Raw genomic sequence first — 20,825 nt, forward strand, 5'->3', positions numbered from 1 at the left:
AACCAGTCAATAATACAGTCACCCCCTTTTTTAATAAATTCCACTGCAATACCATCCAAACCTGCTGCCTTGCCGGCTTTCATCTTCCGCAAAGCTTTTACTACCTCTTCTCTGTTTACCAAATCATTTTCCCTAACCCTCTCACTTTGCACACCGCCTCGACCAAAACACCCTATATCTGCTACTCTATCATCAAACACATTCAACAAACCTTCAAAATACTCACTCCATCTCCTTCTCACATCACCACTACTTGTTATCACCTCCCCATTTGCGCCCTTCACTGAAGTTCCCATTTGCTCCCTTGTCTTACGCACTTTATTTACCTCCTTCCAGAACATCTTTTTATTCTCCCTAAAATTTAATGATACTCTCTCACCCCAACTCTCATTTGCCCTCTTTTTCACCTCTTGCACCTTTCTCTTGACCTTCTGTCTCTTTCTTTTATACATATCCCACTCAATTGGATTTTTTTCCCTGCAAAAATTATCCAAATGCCTCTCTCTTCTCTTTCACTAATAATCTTACTTGTTCATCCCACCACTCACTACCCTTTCTAATCAACCCACCTACCACTCTTCTCATGCCAGAAGCATGTTTTGTGCAATCCATCACTGATTCCCTAAATACATCCCATTCCTCCCCCACTCCCCTTACTTCCATTGTTCTCACCTTTTTCCATTCTGTACTCAGTCTCTTCTGGTACTTCCTCACACAAGTCTCCTTCCCAAGCTCACTTACTGTCACCACCCTCTTCACCCCAACATTCACTCTTCTTTTCTGAAAACCCATACAAATCTTCACCTTGCAGGGAAAAAATGAAATTGAGTGGGAGACGTATAAAAGAAAGAGACAGGATGTCAAGAGAAAGGTGCAAGAGGTGAAAAAAAGGGCAAATGAGAGTTGGGGTGAGAGAGTATCATTAAATTTTAGGGAGAATAAAAAGATGTTCTGGAAGGAGGTAAATAAAGTGCGTAAGACAAGGGGACAAATGGGAACTTCAGTGAAGGGCGCAAATGGGGAGGTGATAACAAGTAGTGGTGATGTGAGAAGGAGATGGAGTGAGTATTTTGAAGGTTTGTTGAATGTGTTTGATGATAGAGTGGCAGATATAGGGTGTTTTGGTCGAGGTGGTGTGCCAAGTGCGAGGGTTAGGGAAAATGATTTGGTAAACAGAGAAGAGGTAGTAAAAGCTTTGCGGAAGATGAAAGCCGGCAAGGCAGCAGGTTTGGATGGTATTGCAGTGGAATTTATTAAAAAAGGGGGTGACTGTATTGTTGACTGGTTGGTAAGGTTATTTAATGTATGTATGACTCATGGTGAGGTGCCTGAGGATTGGCGGAATGCGTGCATAGTGCCATTGTACAAAGGCAAAGGGGATAAGAGTGAGTGCTCAAATTACAGAGGTATAAGTTTGTTGAGTATTCCTGGCAAATTGTATGGGAGGGTATTGATTGAGAGGGTGAAGGCATGTACAGAGCATCAGATTGGGGAAGAGCAGTGTGGTTTCAGAAGTGGTAGAGGATGTGTGGATCAGGTGTTTGCTTTGAAGAATGTATGTGAGAAATACTTAGAAAAGCAAATGGATTTGTATGTAGCATTTATGGATCTGGAGAAGGCATATGATAGAGTTGATAGAGATGCTCTGTGGAAGGTATTAAGAATATATGGTGTGGGAGGCAAGTTGTTAGAAGCAGTGAAAAGTTTTTATCGAGGATGTAAGGCATGTGTACGTGTAGGAAGAGAGGAAAGTGATTGGTTCTCAGTGAATGTAGGTTTGTGGCAGGGGTGTGTGATATCTCCATGGTTGTTTAATTTGTTTATGGATGGGGTTGTTAGGGAGGTGAATGCAAGAGTTTTGGAAAGAGGGGCAAGGATGAAGTCTGTTGGGGATGAGAGAGCTTGGGAAGTGAGTCAGTTGTTGTTCGCTGATGATACAGTGCTGGTGGCTGATTCATGTGAGAAACTGCAGAAGCTGGTGACTGAGTTTGGTAAAGTGTGTGAAAGAAGAAAGTTAAGAGTAAATGTGAATAAGAGCAAGGTTATTAGGTACAGTAGGGTTGAGGGTTAAGTCAATTGGGAGGTGAGTTTGAATGGAGAAAAACTGGAGGAAGTGAAGTGTTTTAGATATCTGGGAGTGGATCTGGCAGCGGATGGAAACATGGAAGCGGAAGTGGATCATAGGGTGGGGGAGGGGGCGAAAATTTTGGGAGCCTTAAAGAATGTGTGGAAGTGGAGAACATTATCTCGGAAAGCAAAAATGGGTATGTTTGAAGGAATAGTGGTTCCAACAATGTTGTATGGTTGCGAGGCGTGGACTATGGATAGAGTTGTGCGCAGGAGGATGGATGTGCTGGAAATGAGATGTTTGAGGACAATGTGTGGTGTGAGGTGGTTTGATCGAGTAAGTAACGTAAGGGTAAGAGAGATGTGTTGAAATAAAAAGAGCGTGGTTGAGAGAGTAGAAGAGGGTGTTTTGAAATGGTTTGGTCACATGGAGAGAATGAGTGAGGAAAGATTGAACAAAAGGATATATGTGTCGGAGGTGGAGGGAACGAGGAGAAGAGGGAGACCAAATTGGAGGTGGAAAGATGGAGTGAAAAAGATTTTGTGTGATCGGGGCCTGAACATGCAGGAGGGTGAAAGGAGGGCAAGGAATAGAGTGAATTGGAGCGATGTGGTATACCGGGGTTGACGTGCTGTCAGTGGATTGAATCAAGGCATGTGAAGCGTCTGGGGTAAACCATGGAAAGCTGTGCAGGTATATATATTTGCGTGTGTGGACGTATGTATATTTATGTGTATGGGGGTGGGTTGAGCCATTTCTTTCGTCTGTTTCCTTGCGCTACCTCGCAAACGCGGGAGACGGCGACAAAGCAAAAAAAAAAAAAAAAAAAATATATATATATATATATATATATATATATATATTATCCCTGGGGATAGGGGATTAAGAATACTTCCCACGTATTCCCTGCGTGTCGTAGAAGGCGTCTAAAAGGGGAGGGGGCGGGGGGCTGGAAATCCTCCCCTCTTGTCTTTTTTTTTAATTTTCCAAAAGAAGGAAGAAAGGGGGCCAGGTGAGGATATTCCAAAAAAGGCCCAGTCCTCTGTTCTTAACGCTACCTCGCTAACGCGGGAAATGGTGAATAGTTTAGAAGAAGAAGAAGAATATATATTTATATATATATATATATATATATATATATATATATATATATATATATATATATATATATATATATAATTATATATTTATATATATATATATATATATATATATATATTTTTTTTTTTTTTTTTATACTTTGTCGCTGTCTCCCGCGTTTGCGAGGTAGCGCAAGGAAACAGACGAAAGAAATGGCCCAACCCCCCCCCCATACACATGTACATACACACGTCCACACACGCAAATATACATACCTACACAGCTTTCCATGGTTTACCCGTCGCTTCACATGCCTTGATTCACTCCACTGACAGCACGTCAACCCCTGTATACCACATCGCTCCAATTCACTCTATTCCTTGCCCTCCTTACACCCTCCTGCATGTTCAGGCCCCGATCACACAAAATCTTTTTCACTCCATCTTTCCACCTCCAATTTGGTCTCCCTCTTCTCCTTGTTCCCTCCACCTCCGACACATATATCCTCTTGGTCAATCTTTCCTCACTCATTCTCTCCATGTGCCCAAACCATTTCAAAACACCCTCTTCTGCTCTCTCAACCACGCTCTTTTTATTTCCACACATCTCTCTTACCCTTACGTTACTTACTCGATCAAACCACCTCACACCACACATTGTCCTCAAACATCTCATTTCCAGCACATCCATCCTCCTGCGCACAACTCTATCCATAGCCCACGCCTCGCAACCATACAACATTGTTGGAACCACTATTCCTTCAAACATACCCATTTTTGCTTTCCGAGATATATAGCATTTTGAAGTGGATTTTGTTTTTTCCTGAAGTTTCTGCTTTATCACAGTATGCTAATGCAAAAAATTCTTTCCTTTTTGTCATTCCTCAGTTTTATGAACAGTACCTGGAGAGTCATTATGGCATTTTGGAGGGCTTGGAGTCAGCATTCCGCAAGAACCGCCGATTTGAACAAGTTTATCGAGATTTTGAAATGCAGAAGGTTTGCTACTTGCCTCTGACATCATTCATCCTTAAACCTCTGCATCGTCTCCAGCATTATCATCTCCTGCTTGACCGTGAGTTTGTTTCCTCTTTCTACAGTATGTTGTACAACAACTAAAGAATATCAGGCCCTTGCTTGAAAATACCCTCAGTTTTGATTGCATTTTAAGTGAAGGGAATGTTTCACTATTCAATTGTACATATAAAATCAGCTTGGCTAGTCTTCAGAACATTCATTAGTATACATGTCTTTCACCACAGCATTTATGAGCATACAATGAACATACATAAATTTAACCTCTACATAGACCCCTGTAAAAGAGAAAGGCAAACTAATTACTGAGCCATTACTCATTCATGAGTAGCAGAGAAATGGACTCTTTTGGAGTGAAAAGCTCATTAATGAGACTCTATGCCTTTTTGTTTATTGACAAAGATTTAACCTAACTGAAGGTGACATCTTATTTGAGGTGTAACCTTGTACAGGTAGTGTGGTAACATCATTAATCCTGAATATTCAGCATTAGCTTTTGTATTAAAAGTTGCTAATTTTATCTGTTGAAAAATAGTGAAAACAGTTGTCAAAGTAATTTTTTGTAAGTTCTTACATTTATAGATGAATGTTTGCTTTACAGGTTTAGTGAAACATTATGGTAGTGCAAATCACCATGACTACCGTGAATGTATGACTGCTAAGGCCAAACTCAGCCAGGCCATCAAGGGCATGACACCAGCTCTAACTGCATCTGTAAGATGATTCATTTCTGTAATGATGTAAAATTCTGTATATCTGTATTCTTTTTTATTGTAATATTACAAGCACTATGAAAAATGATTTCTGTTGACGATGTTAGCAATGTGGATTTCAAAATACCTGTGATTGTTTCAGTAAAGCATAATCCTCCAAATGATCTTTTTTACTGTTTCAGGAGAATTTAGTAAAACTGGTTGAGTTACAGCGTGACTTAATTGGAATTGACAACTTGATACAGCCTGGCCGAGAATTCCTCAGAGAGGGTTGCTTGCAAAAGCTGTCTCGAAAAGGCTACCAGCAGCGTATGTTCTTTTTGGTAAGAAGAGAAATTGTCTATGTCTGTTATATATGTGATATTAAAGAATTAGATGATTGATAATGATACATTTAGGGGATAGGTAAGAAAGAATTCTACCCATGTATTCCCAGTATGATTAAGAGGGGCATGAACAAGGGGCTGGAAAGCTTCCCCTTCTTATATTTTTATTTCTAAAAGGAGGAGGCAAGTGAGTAGTGTTCAACCTCCTCAAAGACTTGCTTGGGGTTCTTAATGTGTGGGGATGTAACCAAGATGAGAAGAAAGGAAGTGCTTTCAGAGCAGCTGAGTGAGTGTCAGTAGTTTTGATGTATGAAACTGGGTATAAGTGATGAAAGACTTTTATGTGAAAGTGAGTAATGTTGCAGTTGAGGGTATAATGGTGGGCATGGAGTAACCAGTAAGTGAATGAAAATGGTGAACACCTTGTTGAGTTGAATGCTGAAAAAAGAACTGGTGACAGAGAATATCTGGTTTAAAAAGAGGGACATACACAAGTATACATGGGTGAGTAGGAAAGATGGTGCATGGGCATTATTGGATTACAAGCTGATTGACAGGCATGCAAAAGAGAAACTCTTGGATGTGAATGTGCTTAGAGGAATCCTTGTTGAAGTGTATGATCACACCTGGTGGAGGTGAGGGTGAAGATATATATATATGTTTTTGGAAAAGAGGAAATTATATAGGTGAGAAGAGGGTGCTGAAACTAAGTGAGCTTGGGAAAGAGACTTGTGTGAAGAAAGTACAGGAGTGATTGAATGTAGAATAGTAAAAGGGGAGAGTAAACAAAGCTAGGGTAGTAGGTAAGGAATTAGAGGTATTTAAGGAAGCAGTGCTAGCATGTGTGGGATTGGTGAAAAGAGATGAGGTTGTGAAAGCCCTGCTTAAGATGAAATGTGGCAAAGCAGCTGGGGTGGATGGTATTGCAGTTGATTGGTGAGTTAGGATTTTCAGTGCATGTTTGGATCTTGATGAACTGCTTGAAGACTGGAGCATAATGCTTGCACAGGGCCATTGTTTAAGACAGTGGAGGCAAAGGTGAGTGTTTGAAAGAGATTAGTTTTTCGAGTGTACCTGATAAGCTGTATCGACAAGTGATGACTGAAATGGTGAAGGCATGTACAGATCATCAGATTGGGGAGGAAAAATGTGTTTCAGCATTGGTAGAGAATGTGAAGATCAGGCATTTGTTTTGAAGACTGTGTGTGTGTGTGAGAAGTACCCAGGGAAATGGAAAGATTTGTGTATGGGATTTATGAATCTTGAGAAAGCATATAATAGGGTTGATAGAGATGCCTTATGGAAGGCCTTGTGAATATGTGGGGGGTGAAGAAAGCTATTACAAGCAGAGGAGTTGTTTGAAAAGAGTGATGTGTGTGCACAAGTGAGTAGAGAGGAGGGTGAGTGGTTCTAGGTGAAGATGAGTCCGTGGCAAGCGTGTGTAATGTCACTATGGATGTATAATTTATTTAGGGATGGGGTAGTGAGGAAGATGAATGCAAGGATCTTCTAGAGAGGAGCAAGTATACCATCTTGTGGGGGTTGGGGGAGCCTGGGATATGAATCATTTGTTTGCTGATGATATGGGACTGGTTGGATATTTGAGTGAGAAACTGCATAAGATTGTTTCTGAGTTTGAGGAAATGTATGAAAGAAGAGAGTTGAGAGTAGATGTGAATGAAAGCAGGTTATTAGGTTTAGCAGTGAAAAGAGAGCTTATTTGGAGTTTGAGTTTAAATGAACACAACCTGGAGGAAGTGGAGCATTTTGGATACCTGGTAGAGGATATAGCAAAGAATGGAACCAAGGGAGCTGAAGTGACTTATTAGTCTGGTTTGATTTTTATGTTGCATAAAAAGGTTGCAACACAAACCTCGCCAGGTGGTAGAGTTTCCCGCAGTGTAGCGAGACAGACTTCCCCAGAACTTTTTTTAAGGGGGAAGTAAATGTTTATAGTTGTGTTACTGGAGTGATAGTTTTCATACATGGTGTTTTGACAAGAAAATAGTGAAATTGGAGGAAAATGTAGCTTAGACATTGAAGCTTATTGATACAGTGGTTAAATTGATGAGAACTGCTATTGACGTTTGTGTAAATAAATTATACATTTCCTTTTTCCATAGCCAGAGGTTGAACCATTATGTGACATTCATTTTTTCATTCATTTCAAGCTAGAAGTTTCAGTTTTCTAAATTGTTTCTAAATTGTTTCTTACATTTTTCATATGTATATATATGTATGTGTGTGTGTGTGTATATGTGCGTATGTATGTGTATGTGTGTGTAGGTGTATATGTATATATATATGTATATTATCCCTAGGGATAGGGGTGAAAGAATACTTCCCACGTATTCCTCGCGTGTCGTAGAAAGCGACTAGAGGGGACGGGAGCGGGGGGCCAGAAATCCTCCCCTCCTTGTATTAACTTTCTAAAATGGGAAACAGAAGAAGGAGTCATGCGGGGAGTGCTCATCCTCCTCGAAGGCTCAGAGTGGGGTGCCTAAATGTGTGTGGATGTAACCAAGATGTGAAAAAAGGAGAGATAGGTAGTATGTTTGAGGAAAGGAACCTGGATGTTTTGGCTCTGAGTGAAACGAAGCTCAAGGGTAAAGGGGAAGAGTGGTTTGGGAATGTCTGGGGAGTAAAGTCAGGGGTTAGTGAGAGGACAAGAGCAAGGGAAGGAGTAGCAATACTCCTGAAACAGGAGTTGTGGGAGTATGTGATATAATGTAAGAAAGTAAATTCTCGATTAATATGGGTAAAACTGAAAGTTGTTGGAGAGAGGTGGGTGATTATTGGTGCATATGCACCTGGGCATGAGAAGAAAGATCATGAGAGGCAAGTGTTTTGGGAGCAGCTCAATGAGTGTGTTAGTGGTTTTGATGCACGAGACCGGGTTATAGTGATGGGTGATTTGAATGCAAAGGTGAGTAATGTGGCAGTTGAGGGAATAATTGGTATACATGAGGTGTTCAGTGTTGTAAATGGAAATGGTGAAGAGCTTGTAGATTTATGTGCTGAAAAAGGACTGATGATTGGGAATACCTGGTTTAAAAAGCGAGATATACATAAGTATACTTATGTAAGTAGGAGAGATGGCCAGAGAGCGTTATTGGATTACGTGTTAATTGACAGGCGTGCGAAAGAGAGACTTTTGGATGTTAATGTGCTGAGAGGTGCAACTGGAGGGATGTCTGATCATTATCTTGTGGAGGCTAAGGTGAAGATTTGTATGAGTTTTCAGAAAAGAAGAGTGAATGTTGGGGTGAAGAGGGTGGTGAGAGTAAGTGAGCTTGGGAAGGAGACCTGTGTGAGGAAGTACCAGGAGAGACTGAGTACAGAATGGAAAAAGGTGAGAACAATGGAAGTAAGGGGAGTGGGGGAGGAATGGGATGTATTTAGGGAATCAGTGATGGATTGCGCAAAAGATGCTTGTGGCATGAGAAGAGTGGGAGGTGGGTTGATTAGAAAGGGTAGTGAGTGGTGGGATGAAGAAGTAAGAGTATTAGTGAAAGAGAAGAGAGAGGCATTTGGACGATTTTTGCAGGGAAAAAATGAAATTGAGTGGGAGATGTATAAAAGAAAGAGACAGAAGGTCAAGAGAAAGGTGCAAGAGGTGAAAAAAAGGGCAAATGAGAGTTGGGGTGAGAGAGTATCATTAAATTCTAGGGAGAATAAAAAGATGTTCTGGAAGGAGGTAAATAAAGTGCGTAAGACAAGGGAGCAAATGGGAACTTCAGTGAAGGGCGCAAATGGGGAGGTGATAACAAGTAGTGGTGATGTGAGAAGGAGATGGAGTGAGTATTTTGAAGGTTTGTTGAATGTGTTTGATGATAGAGTGGCAGATATAGGGTGTTTTGGTCGAGGTGGTGTGCAAAGTGGGAGGGTTAGGGAAAATGATTTGGTAAACAGAGAAGAGGTAGTGAAAGCTTTGCGGAAGATGAAAGCCGGCAAGGCAGCAGGTTTGGATGGTATTGCAGTGGAATTTATTAAAAAAGGGGGTGACTGTATTGTTGACTGGTTGGTAAGGTTATTTAATGTATGTATGACTCATGGTGAGGTGCCTGAGGATTGGCGGAATGCGTGCATAGTGCCATTGTACAAAGGCAAAGGGGATAAGAGTGAGTGCTCAAATTACAGAGGTATAAGTTTGTTGAGTATTCCTGGTAAATTATTTTATATTTTATTTTATTATACTTTGTCGCTGTCTCCCGCGTTTGCGAGGTAGCGCAAGGAAACAGACAAAAGAAATGGCCCAACCCCCCCCCATACACATGTATATACATACGTCCACACACGCAAATATACATACCTACACAGCTTTCCATGGTTTACCCCAGACGCTTCACATGCCTTGCTTCAATCCACTGACAGCACGTCAACCCCGGTATACCACATCGCTCCAATTCACTCTATTCCTTGCCCTCCTTTCACCCTCCTGCATGTTCAGGCCCCAATCACACAAAATCTTTTTCACTCCATCTTTCCACCTCCAATTTGGTCTCCCTCTTCTCCTTGTTCCCTCCACCTCCGACACATATATCCTCTTGGTCAATCTTTCCTCACTCATCCTCTCCATGTGCCCAAACCACTTCAAAACACCCTCTTCTGCTCTCTCAACCACGCTCTTTTTATTTCCACACATCTCTCTTACCCTTACGTTACTCACTCGATCAAACCACCTCACACCACACATTGTCCTCAAACATCTCATTTCCAGCACATCCATCCTCCTGCGCACAACTCTATCCATAGCCCACGCCTCGCAACCATACAACATTGTTGGAACCACTATTCCTTCAAACATACCCATGGTAAATTATATGGGAGGGTATTGATTGAGAGGGTGAAGGCATGTACAGAGCATCAGATTGGGGAAGAGCAGTGTGGTTTCAGAAGTGGTAGAGGATGTGTGGATCAGGTGTTTGCTTTGAAGAATGTATGTGAGAAATACTTAGAAAAGCAAATGGATTTGTATGTAGCATTTATGGATCTGGAGAAGGCATATGATAGAGTTGATAGAGATGCTCTGTGGAAGGTATTAAGAATATATGGTGTGGGAGGAAAGTTGTTAGAAGCAGTGAAAAGTTTTTATCGAGGATGTAAGGCATGTGTACGTGTAGGAAGAGAGGAAAGTGATTGGTTCTCAGTGAATGTAGGTTTGCGGCAGGGGTGTGTGATGTCTCCATGGTTGTTTAATTTGTTTATGGATGGGGTTGTTAGGGAGGTAAATGCAAGAGTTTTGGAAAGAGGGGCAAGTATGAAGTCTGTTGGGGATGAGAGAGCTTGGGAAGTGAGTCAGTTGTTGTTCGCTGATGATACAGCGCTGGTGGCTGATTCATGTGAGAAACTGCAGAAGCTGGTGACTGAGTTTGGTAAAGTGTGTGGAAGAAGAAAGTTAAGAGTAAATGTGAATAAGAGCAAGGTTATTAGGTACAGTAGGGTTGAGGGTCAAGTCAATTGGGAGGTGAGTTTGAATGGAGAAAAACTGGAGGAAGTGAAGTGTTTTAGATATCTGGGAGTGGATCTGGCAGCGGATGGAACCATGGAAGCGGAAGTGGATCATAGGGTGGAGGAGGGGGCGAAAATTCTTGGGGCCTTGAAGAATGTGTGGAAGTGGAGAACATTATCTCGGAAAGCAAAAATGGGTATATTTGAAGGAATAGTGGTTCCAACAATGTTGTATGGTTGCGAGGTGTGGGCTATGGATAGAGTTGTGCGCAGGAGGATGGATGTGCTGGAAATGAGATGTTTGAGGACAATGTGTGGTGTGAGGTGGTTTGATCAAGTGAGTAACGTAAGGGTAAGAGAGATGTGTGGAAATAAAAAGAGCGTGGTTGAGAGAGCAGAAGAGGGTGTTTTGAAGTGGTTTGGGCACATGGGGAGAATGAGTGAGGAAAGATTGACCAAGAGGATATATGTGTCGGAGGTGGAGGGAACGAGGAGAAGAGGGAGACCAAATTGGAGGTGGAAAGATGGAGTGAAAAAGATTTTGTGTGATCGGGGCCTGAACATGCAGGAGGGTGAAAGGAGGGCAAGGAATAGAGTGAATTGGAGCGATGTGGTATACCGGGGTTGACGTGCTGTCAGTGGATTGAATCAAGGCATGTGAAGCGTCTGGGGTAAACCATGGAAAGCTGTGTAGGTATGTATATTTGCGTGTGTGGACGTATGTATATACATGTGTATGGGGGGGTTGGGCCATTTCTTTCGTCTGTTTCCTTGCGCTACCTCGCAAACGCTGGAGACAGCGACAAAGTATAATAAAAAAAAAATAAAAAGGTCGAACTTAGGATCAAAGCAAGCCTATAACGAAGAAAACTCCACTTTTGTCCATGGAACTTAATTTGATTTTTTGTTACTTGTAAGAGGGTTTAACCTGGCTCATGAAGTTTCCTTAATTTGTCTTCATGCATCTGAAGAATTGAATAGCATAAGATTTATACTTGTAGTTTAATACATATGCTACTTTTAAATAACATTTATCCTGGAACTTAATCTGGCTTATAACCAGTTTTGATTGGTGGCCTCTGGTTAAATTTCATATTTTCAACATTTTCCAGATTTCCAGACAGTATTTCCGTGCTAGTCTTACTTCACTCCCAATAACTATTCTGCACTGTAGGCAACACAGATGTTCTGTGGAACTTTCTTGTAGTTTATGAATTAGAACTCTTGCAGAGTCTGTGAATAGAAAACTAGTCAACTTAAACTTGTGTTAAATGATGGTAGGATTTTCCAGTTGCTTCTATCCATAATCTTAATAGAATTATTCATATTTGCTGAGGCAAACCTTAAGGTTCATTTGGCACATCCTCAGTAGTTTCCTAGGGTGTGCACACTAATGCAAATGGGTACTTCTTTAGATTAACCTTTTTGGAATTTAAGGATCTACAGTGCAGTGTATGGCTTCCTTAGACTTAAAGAATTGTTCTCAAGAGATCTTTCTTCTCATGAATTATCATAAAGCTATACTTTCTCTTGCATGTTCCTCATGCCACCTTTCTGAAAGTGGGAAAGTCAAGCAATTATAAAAATAAGATTATTACCATATTTATTTTATGAAGACTTTATGCAGGCTTACACTTCTGTTTTGATTTTCAAAGTTTAATGATGTCCTGCTGTATACCAATCGGACCACAACACCAGTGCTACAGTTCAAAGTACATGGTCAGCTGCCTCTTCGAGGTGTGATGGTAGAGGAAACAGAGAGTCGTATGGGAGCTACTAATTGTTTTACTATTTATGGTGGCAACAGGTAATCGATAATGATTAAAGTGCCTTGCTGATTTGATATTGGGCAATAATTTTCTGAAACTCAGAAACTGATTAAATCTTACATTGCATTTTAAATCTATAATGAACTTAGTGATTGAAAATTTTAACTTCAAGTTTATCTTTTAAAACCCACAGAGCCTTAATGGTTGCAGCAAATAGTGATGAGGAAAAAGCTAAGTGGTTGGAAGATCTCACAATGGCTATTAGTCAAGCAAAGTCTCGGCCTGATGATGCCTTTCACTACCTGTCATTAAAGTCTATCAGTAAGTTGTCACATCATTTATCTTATCTTTTAGCTTTTCCAAACACATCTTTCACCCTCCTAAATGTTTAGGCCCTGATCACTCAAAATCTTTTTAACTCCATCCTTCCATCTCCAATTTGATCTCCCCCTACTCCTTGTTCACTCCACTTTTGATATGTATATCCTCTATGTTCACTTTTCCTCTCCATATGTCCAAACCATTTCAGCACACCCTTTTCAGCTATAGTTACACTCTTCTTATTAGCGCACCTCTCTCTTACCCTTTCATTTCTTAATCAAATGACCTCACACCATATGTTGTCCTCAAACGTCTCCCTCCTAACACCACTCTCCTCCTTACAAAATTATCTGTAGCCTATGCCTTGCATCCTTGTAAAATTGTTAGGGCTACTGTGCCTTCAAACGTACTCATTTTTGCCTTCCTAGATAATACTCTCTCTTTTTGCACATTCCTCAATGCTCCCAGAGCCTTTGCCTCCTCTTCCACCCTAGGACTCACTTTTACTTTCATGGTTTCATTCATTGCCATGTTCACTCCTAGGTATCTTAAACACTTCACTTCCTCCAGTTTTTCTCCATTCATACTCACACCCCAACTAACCTTTCTGTTAACCCTGCTAAACCTAATAATTGTGCTTTTATTCACATATACTCTCAACTTCCTCGGTTACAAATTCAGTCACCAACTATTGCATTTTCTCTTCAAATATGCCACCAGTGTTATATCATCATCCACTTCCCAGACAGTCTCATCTCCTACAGACTGCACACTTGCCTCTCTCCAAGACTCTACTCTTGCATTTACCTCCCTCACCACCCCATCCATAGACAAATTAAACAGCCATTGTGACATCACACACTCCTGCTGCAGACTGACCTTCACTTTGAATCACCCACTCCTTTCTTCCTACTCACACACATGCTTTACACCCATGGTAAAAATTCTTCACTGCTCTCAATAGCTTTCCTCCCACACCATATATTCTTAAGGTATTTACAGTTGTATTTATACCTCTTTGTGTTAATGGCACAGTGGGACTTAATTATTGTGGTGAGCATTTTCTTTTTAATACATGTTTGCCATTTCCCATGTTATCAAGGTAGCACCAGGAATGGATGAGGAATGGCCTCATTTGCTTACATCTGTTCTTTAGGTGATATGTATAATTCACCAAAACCAGAGCCCCTTACTTTGATTTATGTATGTGTTTCTAGGGATGACTGGTAAGTTGAAGTTAGCATGAAGGGATAGAGAAAATAAAGGAGTTGGGGGATTAGCCCTTTTGACAAGGAAAATTCCAGGAAATGTCAGTAGATGGTGCCTTTAGGTAGTATACAATGGGAACATTACTGTGGGTAGGCAGTGTATTATGCTTTTATTCTACAATCCTGCAAGGAACTGCAGCAGTGCTGAACAGGTGTATATTGAGAATAATGATGGAACAGTATGGGTGATGAAGGAAGCAACAAAATGCTCCTTCCAAAGAAATGTTAAAAGTACTGATAATTGGGGATTTCAGTTACAAGGAGACCTTAGAATCCCATGGAGATGGTAAGTCTTGGAGACACAAGTTCCTTGAAAGCTTGCAGACCTTCCTGCAACAGAGCATATGAGAAATAGGGGAGATGATACACCGTTTATACTTGTCCTTATCTTTATATATCATGCTGCTATTGGAAAGAATGATCATGTAGTTCTAGTTTTTTTAATATGTGGTGGTGGAGGATGCATGAGGGGTATCAGAGTGGGCACAGAAACCATAGAGGAAGTTCTTTGAGAGTTTTGATCAGGAGAAATTTACATTGAAGGGGTCAGAACAAGGGTACTTCTGATAGACAACAAGTGAGTAGCATCAAATGGAAAGAGGTGTGGTTTAACTAGAAAAGTCATACAGCAAGAGAGCTCAGAAATGTACAATAGAGGGGATATGAAAGACACTGCAGCCAGCGAGCATGTGAAAGATACAGGAGAGCAAGGAATGAGTAAAGAGGGAGGGGCAGAAAGATTTTGAAAAAAAAAAGCATTGTGGGAGGAGCAAAAAAAAATCCAAAACTTTTACACTAGTTCATCAGGAACTGACTTAAAGTAAAAGAGCAACTAATCATGCCTAGGGACTCAGAGGGAAGAATTCTTGAAGATAATAAGGAAATATGTGAGGAGTTGAATGGTAAATTCAAAAGTATGTTACTGTGGTGGACAAAAATGCACTTGCACAACCAAGATGGGAGGGGGATGAAGTCTAGGATGATGTGGGAATAAGCAAAAATGACATATGAAACCTTGGAAGGTACAGTAATCAACAGAAATTACATAATCAGGCTAATAAAACAACTTGACCCATATGAATCCTATGGTCCTGATCTCCCCATACATGAGCTGATTTGATTGAGCAAGTAATAATGATAATTTGTTTTAACCTCTCTATGAGGAGGTGCTCTCGTTGATGCTCATAGGGCTCTACATCTAGTAGGGAGAAGGCTTTACATTTTTAAGAATCTACTTTTCTTCTAGGCTCATCTGATGAAGTTTTGGACCGCAATGAAAGCAATGCAGTGGAAGACCCTCTGAGTCCTACTAGAGGCCTCGGTGAAAAGGGTGCCTCTCCTCAGCAGAGATCGAACACCACTGTTCATGTCTGTTGGCATCGGGCTACAAGTGTTGCAGCACAAGATTATTCTCTAGCAGTTCAGGTATGTGTGTTTGTAATTGTGTGTGATTACATATGTACACATTACAGGGAGGGAGTTCTACACTTGTGGGATCCTGTCTCTTAAATTTACTGTATTATTATACTACATTGTAGACTAATGTGTATTCTCTGCATTCATAGTCTCATTACTTAGGATATTCCATTCACCTACAAGTTAGATATCATAAAAGTAATTTTTTAAATCTTTTTTCTTGCTTAGTTTGTTGTGTACTGTGTTTGATCTGTCTTTATCCTTCACAGAACTGTTCATAGTTGACTTTTTTAAATTTGTTTAGAAACTTAAAGGTTGAATTCAAGTCTCCCTTTATTCTTCTCTTTCCATGATGAGCAGCTTGCCCCTAACTTCTCCCTTTAACTTGGCACACTTACTTTGGATATCATTTTTGTAGCACTGCTTATCCACTAATTCTTATTGTAATGTCAGAAGACATAAGATGCACATTCTGATTTATATCTATTTGAGTAGTGAATAGTTTATTAAACATCTCCCTATCCATGTACTTAAATGCAGTTTTGATGTTAATCATTAGACAGCATGGTTCTTTAGTACTGGAAGTACTATTTTGGCATTAGGTCAGATCCTTTCATACACAGGTATGTGTTGTGTGCCTCTTGTCAGCTTATAGTTATAATAGGTCACATTTCACTTATTTCCATCATCATAACTGTGATTTTCTCAGGCTGAGCTTCATCTACCATGCATTAAGACCAACTCTGAAGCTTTTCCAAGTCCCTTTGTAAGTTGATGCGATCCTACATCATGATGTAGTTCTCTCATGACTTTAACATTATCCACAAATGTATATGAAGTATAGATTCATTCCTTCAGAAATTACACAGGTTCTGAAAGCAATCCTGGCAACCCTAGCCCAATTAGAAATGGTTCCTCTGATGTGTATCCTTTTCTCCTTTCCTCTCAGGTAATTTTTGATCCACTGAGGGCATTTCCTATATATCAGAAAATCCAGCTTTCTTATTAATCTCTTCCCTGACTAACATGACTTTGTCAGAAACTTGCCCTAATTTTGGCCATCTTGGATGAAAGAAAAATAGAGTACAAGAAAAAGAATCAGATAAATTGTTGCTCTTTTGATGTTAGTGTATCTGATTCATAAAAGAGGGAATGATTAAAGAAGGAGGAGAATTCTACAGCTTTGCTATTCAAGGAAAGTAGAAGGAATAATGGCAGTCAATCCTGTGTGGCTGGTCTCAACACATAATTTACAGTAAATATCAGCGAGGCATGTGCCACAAGTCCAAGCTTTAGTGACAGGAATACGTGCAGTCTGTTTGTGCAGTGTATCGAGGATAGAGAGGAGGGTATACTTATACTCAGCTTGTTTGTTCATTGTTGGATTGAGTTGTAAGTGTTCTGAAATTTATGTAGATGTTGAGTGTTTGTGTCTAGGGAGCCAGTGATTGTTTTGAACATTGTTGTGTGTGGTTGATTGCTAGGGAGCCAGTAATTGTTCTAAACACTTTGTTGTATGGTTAGCATCCTTGTTAAGTTTGCTTTTGACAGAGTGGGTGGCCAGGTAGGTGTATAGGATGTAGTGGATGAAACATTTTGGGATGGATAACTAGACAGATGATGTATAGTTAAGGGTAGAGTGGATGAATTGTTTGTAAAAATTATAATTATTTAAGGGATTTAGCTTCTTGTCTAAATCTGGTATGTTAACGCTCTGAGGGTATTTATATTCTTTGTTGTTTTTGGATTGATGTTTGGGGATGTGAGGAGTGAATGTCTTGTCTGCTGCCTAGAATAGTTGGGTGTTCTGTTGAGTGGAAATGAATGGCTATTCAGGATGAAATGATGGTGCATGTTGGATGTACATCTGTTTGGGATTAAAAGGGTGACTGAAAACTTTTGTGGAGATTCAGATTTTCTTCAAGATCAACTAGTTTCAATTGTGTGATGTAATGTCGTGTGTCTACAGTGTCAGGGTGCTGTGACATGACATTTGTAAGGTTGTCTGCATATGAGAGAAGCTTCATTCTGTGATCTGCAGGAACTAATGTGAGATCATTTATCCCTGGGGATAGGGGAGAAAGAATAGTGAATGTTGGATGAGGAATTGGAGTTTCCAGTGAAACAGAAAAGAAGAAATTGAAGAATGTTAAAGAAAGAACTGCTCCTTGGGGAACTCTGTTGTAAAGTTTTCTTTCCAAACCACATAAACAAAGTTTAGCACTACATAATCAATATTTTCCAGTTAGGTATCATATCTAATGTTTTCTAATCACAAGCTGTTATACTTGAAAATGGAATGAAATATGGGTGAGTTGCCTTCCCCTATGACACTAGATTGCTTTCTGACTTATCGGTATAAGAAGTTTTCCTGAACTCATTTGAAGAATTTATATCTCGTTACTCCTAGTTGATTAACTAGGAGTAACGAGATATGAATTTCTTTATAATCAGAAATTTTTCATCTCCAAGAAGGACTTATCCTAATTCCTGCTTGGCCATCCTTGTTTTGCCTTGATAATTTGATTATTTTCGATGAATAATTTTTCTGGTTCATAAGATCCTTTTGGAGAATAGTAAGCTTCCAAAACAGTCATTGAGATTTCCTCCCTGTCATTTTTCCCATTACACTCTCTTTCAAGTGATTGTTGCTTTAAGTGATTTTTGAAACTTGACGTCTTTTACTGAGGATGAAATTTACTCTCTTCTTTTTTGCCTGTACCTTTTGTTTTTGTTCTTGGCAATATAATGTATTTTCCAGAAAAAGTAGATGCGATTCCCTCTCTCTGTTAAGTTTTGCCTTAGTAACAGTAAGAAGTGGTTTAATTTTCCTTGTGCAGTATTTGAACTTTGAAACTTAAATTTAAAATTTTGAGCACCTGGCTTGAGGAAATTGAGTTGTAATTTGGAAATTAAGATTTTTTTTCTTTGTTTTTAAACAAGTCCAGATGAGTCTATGGGTTGTAAACAGTCCAAGGATATTGTTATCAGTTGTTTAGAGAAGAAAGACACTGAAGGAATGTCTTGTTTTACGAAATAAGTAGGTGCTTGAGTTGACAGTAGTGTTATTTATCAAAATAGAAGTTGAATATTCTCATATGTTCCAAAAATGGTTAATGTTACATAATATCTCAGAGTGGAGAGTCAAGTGTGAATTATGAAAGCAGATGTCATGTATGCAAGTTTGCATAGTATAATTATTGTAAGGTAATTACATAGTAGGCTTGTGGTCAGGATGCAGCCCTGAGACACATTAACCAGAAAATGGTAAGAACCATACATTACTGTTTAGACAGCAAGTTGTGAAGATTCTCTATAGTTATTGAAAGCAGTTTATTGTATTATGAGGGAGAGAATGAGGGAGGGGATTCTTTGAAACCCTTGCTTGTGTAATAGTTACCCAAAGATGAAGATTTTTATTTATGATATTCTGCAAGGTTAATTAAGATAGTGGGCAGTGGATCTAAAGGTAGATGAAAAGAAAGGTTAGGTTTTTCAGGTTTTGGGTTTTATATATATTTTCTTGGGACTTGAGAGTACTAATGGAAAATGACAAAAAAAAAAAATGAAATTGCAAAGGATTGGAGTTACATTGTTGTGTAGCATATATGGACACTTTCATCTGTAAACTATCGATATAGGTAAATTAATACTACTGCAGTATTTTAGGAATTCCTAATGCTTCTGAGTTGGTTTGTTCTACATTTAAGATTGAATGTATTTTCATGGCATTTTTCTTCCTCAGAACCAACTGAGTGGGTACCTGCTTCGTAAATTTAAGAACAGCATGGGTTGGCAGAAGCTGTGGGTTGTGTTCACCAACTTCTGCCTCTTTTTTTACAAGACTTTCCAAGTGAGTGACACTACTTTTATCTTATGCAATAATATTCAAGTTTGCAGTTTTGCTGAATGAAGAACTAAAAACATGTAACACTACATATAAGTGATAGATAGGGTAGTGCTCAGAATGTTTATGTTGTTAATTGAAGGTTTTATGGTACAATGAACTTCTGTTTACTTGTAACTCAGCTAATGAGAAACCCAAAACAGGGGCACCAATTTTTTCCAAATATAGATAAAAAACTCAAACATAGGTACCATTCATTCTCAGGATGAATACATACATGAAACCATAGCACCATTCAGTTATCTAAGATTAATGATTAATGAATTATTACATCCTGAGAAATTTCTTATAAGGATTGGACAGATTGATGTTTGCTACCTCTCCCTCCAGACTTGTAACATAACCCCAATAGGGTTACATTCTATTACTCTTCCTTTAATTTCATTTGTCTTGCAAATACTTGCATTACAAATGTAATACGGAAGACTTCGGGCTTTAGGGCCTTATTGCAGAATTCTGAAAATTCTCTGAAATTCAGAAATTTGAATTGCCTGAAAGTGACAAGCTCAATCCTTCAACAAGCTTTCCATCACAGTGAACCATATTTGTGCACTGAATTTATTATTTTCTTGTTTATTTGAAGTCTTTAGGTTTTTTTTGGTATCTATACTGCGCTTGTGTACATTGTGTGGATCACTTCTGGTTGTTCATTCCAAAATTCAAAAGATTCCGGAATTCAGAAAGGCCCCAGTCCCAAGACAGAGGTTATTCTGCTTTGATGTATGAATCAGTTAAAAAATTGAACTGTTGGTAATAAACACAAACAGTTTGTTTTGATTCATGATACCCAAAAAGCCCTATACACATTGTTGCTTGATTTTATGTTATAAACTGTTGTGCTGCAACTAAGTTTGTTGTACATCCATTGCACATTGTTAATTGAAAGTTTTATAGTATTTGGTTATCATCACGACTAATTTTTTTGAGTATGTAATCTTTCATTTTCATTTGTATATATATCTTACAGCATGTTTAATTTTTCTTAGGATGACTTCCCTCTGGCCTCTCTCCCACTGCTGGGATACACCATAACCACGCCAGGAGAGGATGACCAGATACAGAAAGAGTTTGTCTTCAAGCTTCAGTTTAAGAATCATGTTTACTTCTTTAGGTAGGAAACTTTACCAAAAATCTTTTTTGTTGAATATTGATCAACAAATATAAGTGGAGAATATGGAGGGCATTTGTGTTGTATCTTTAGCTCATCTTTACTGCCCTCAGTATGTCCTTGTGCATCCATACTTTGGTTGTATTAAGTCTTGAGTTCAGTTTTCAACTACTGTATGATGTACAATCATCAGTTAACTTCACATGCAAATTTACACTTTTGAATACTTCTGTATTTCACTAAAATAGGTCTCCCTGGCCTGCATTATATACCTTGGATGCATGTATATTGAGGCAGATGAAGAGAGATACAGAATTGCAAAGAAAGTGATCAGGGAGGAAAAAAGTACGAAATACTAAAATTG

At 39.3% G+C, this 20,825-nt stretch overlaps 1 protein-coding gene across 8 annotated transcripts in view; it reads left to right on the top strand.

The window, feature by feature from the left end:
- Cdep (Chondrocyte-derived ezrin-like domain containing protein) overlaps nucleotides 1–20,825 on the top strand; it is a 729,829-nt gene that overhangs the window by 700,123 nt on the left and 8,881 nt on the right. For all 8 annotated transcript variants that reach the window (XM_071661711.1, XM_071661716.1, XM_071661717.1 and 5 more), the window contains 8 exons: nucleotides 4,036–4,222; nucleotides 4,784–4,896; nucleotides 5,078–5,218; nucleotides 12,328–12,479; nucleotides 12,635–12,762; nucleotides 15,277–15,455; nucleotides 19,192–19,299; nucleotides 20,340–20,464. In XM_071661711.1, coding sequence (XP_071517812.1) covers nucleotides 4,036–4,222; nucleotides 4,784–4,896; nucleotides 5,078–5,218; nucleotides 12,328–12,479; nucleotides 12,635–12,762; nucleotides 15,277–15,455; nucleotides 19,192–19,299; nucleotides 20,340–20,464 — 1,133 coding nt within the window. The remainder of the gene's footprint in view (nucleotides 1–4,035; nucleotides 4,223–4,783; nucleotides 4,897–5,077; nucleotides 5,219–12,327; nucleotides 12,480–12,634; nucleotides 12,763–15,276; nucleotides 15,456–19,191; nucleotides 19,300–20,339; nucleotides 20,465–20,825) is intronic.

Source organism: Panulirus ornatus, chromosome 5 (genome assembly GCF_036320965.1).
Source record: "Panulirus ornatus isolate Po-2019 chromosome 5, ASM3632096v1, whole genome shotgun sequence".
Classification (NCBI taxonomy): Eukaryota; Metazoa; Arthropoda; class Malacostraca; order Decapoda; family Palinuridae; genus Panulirus; species Panulirus ornatus.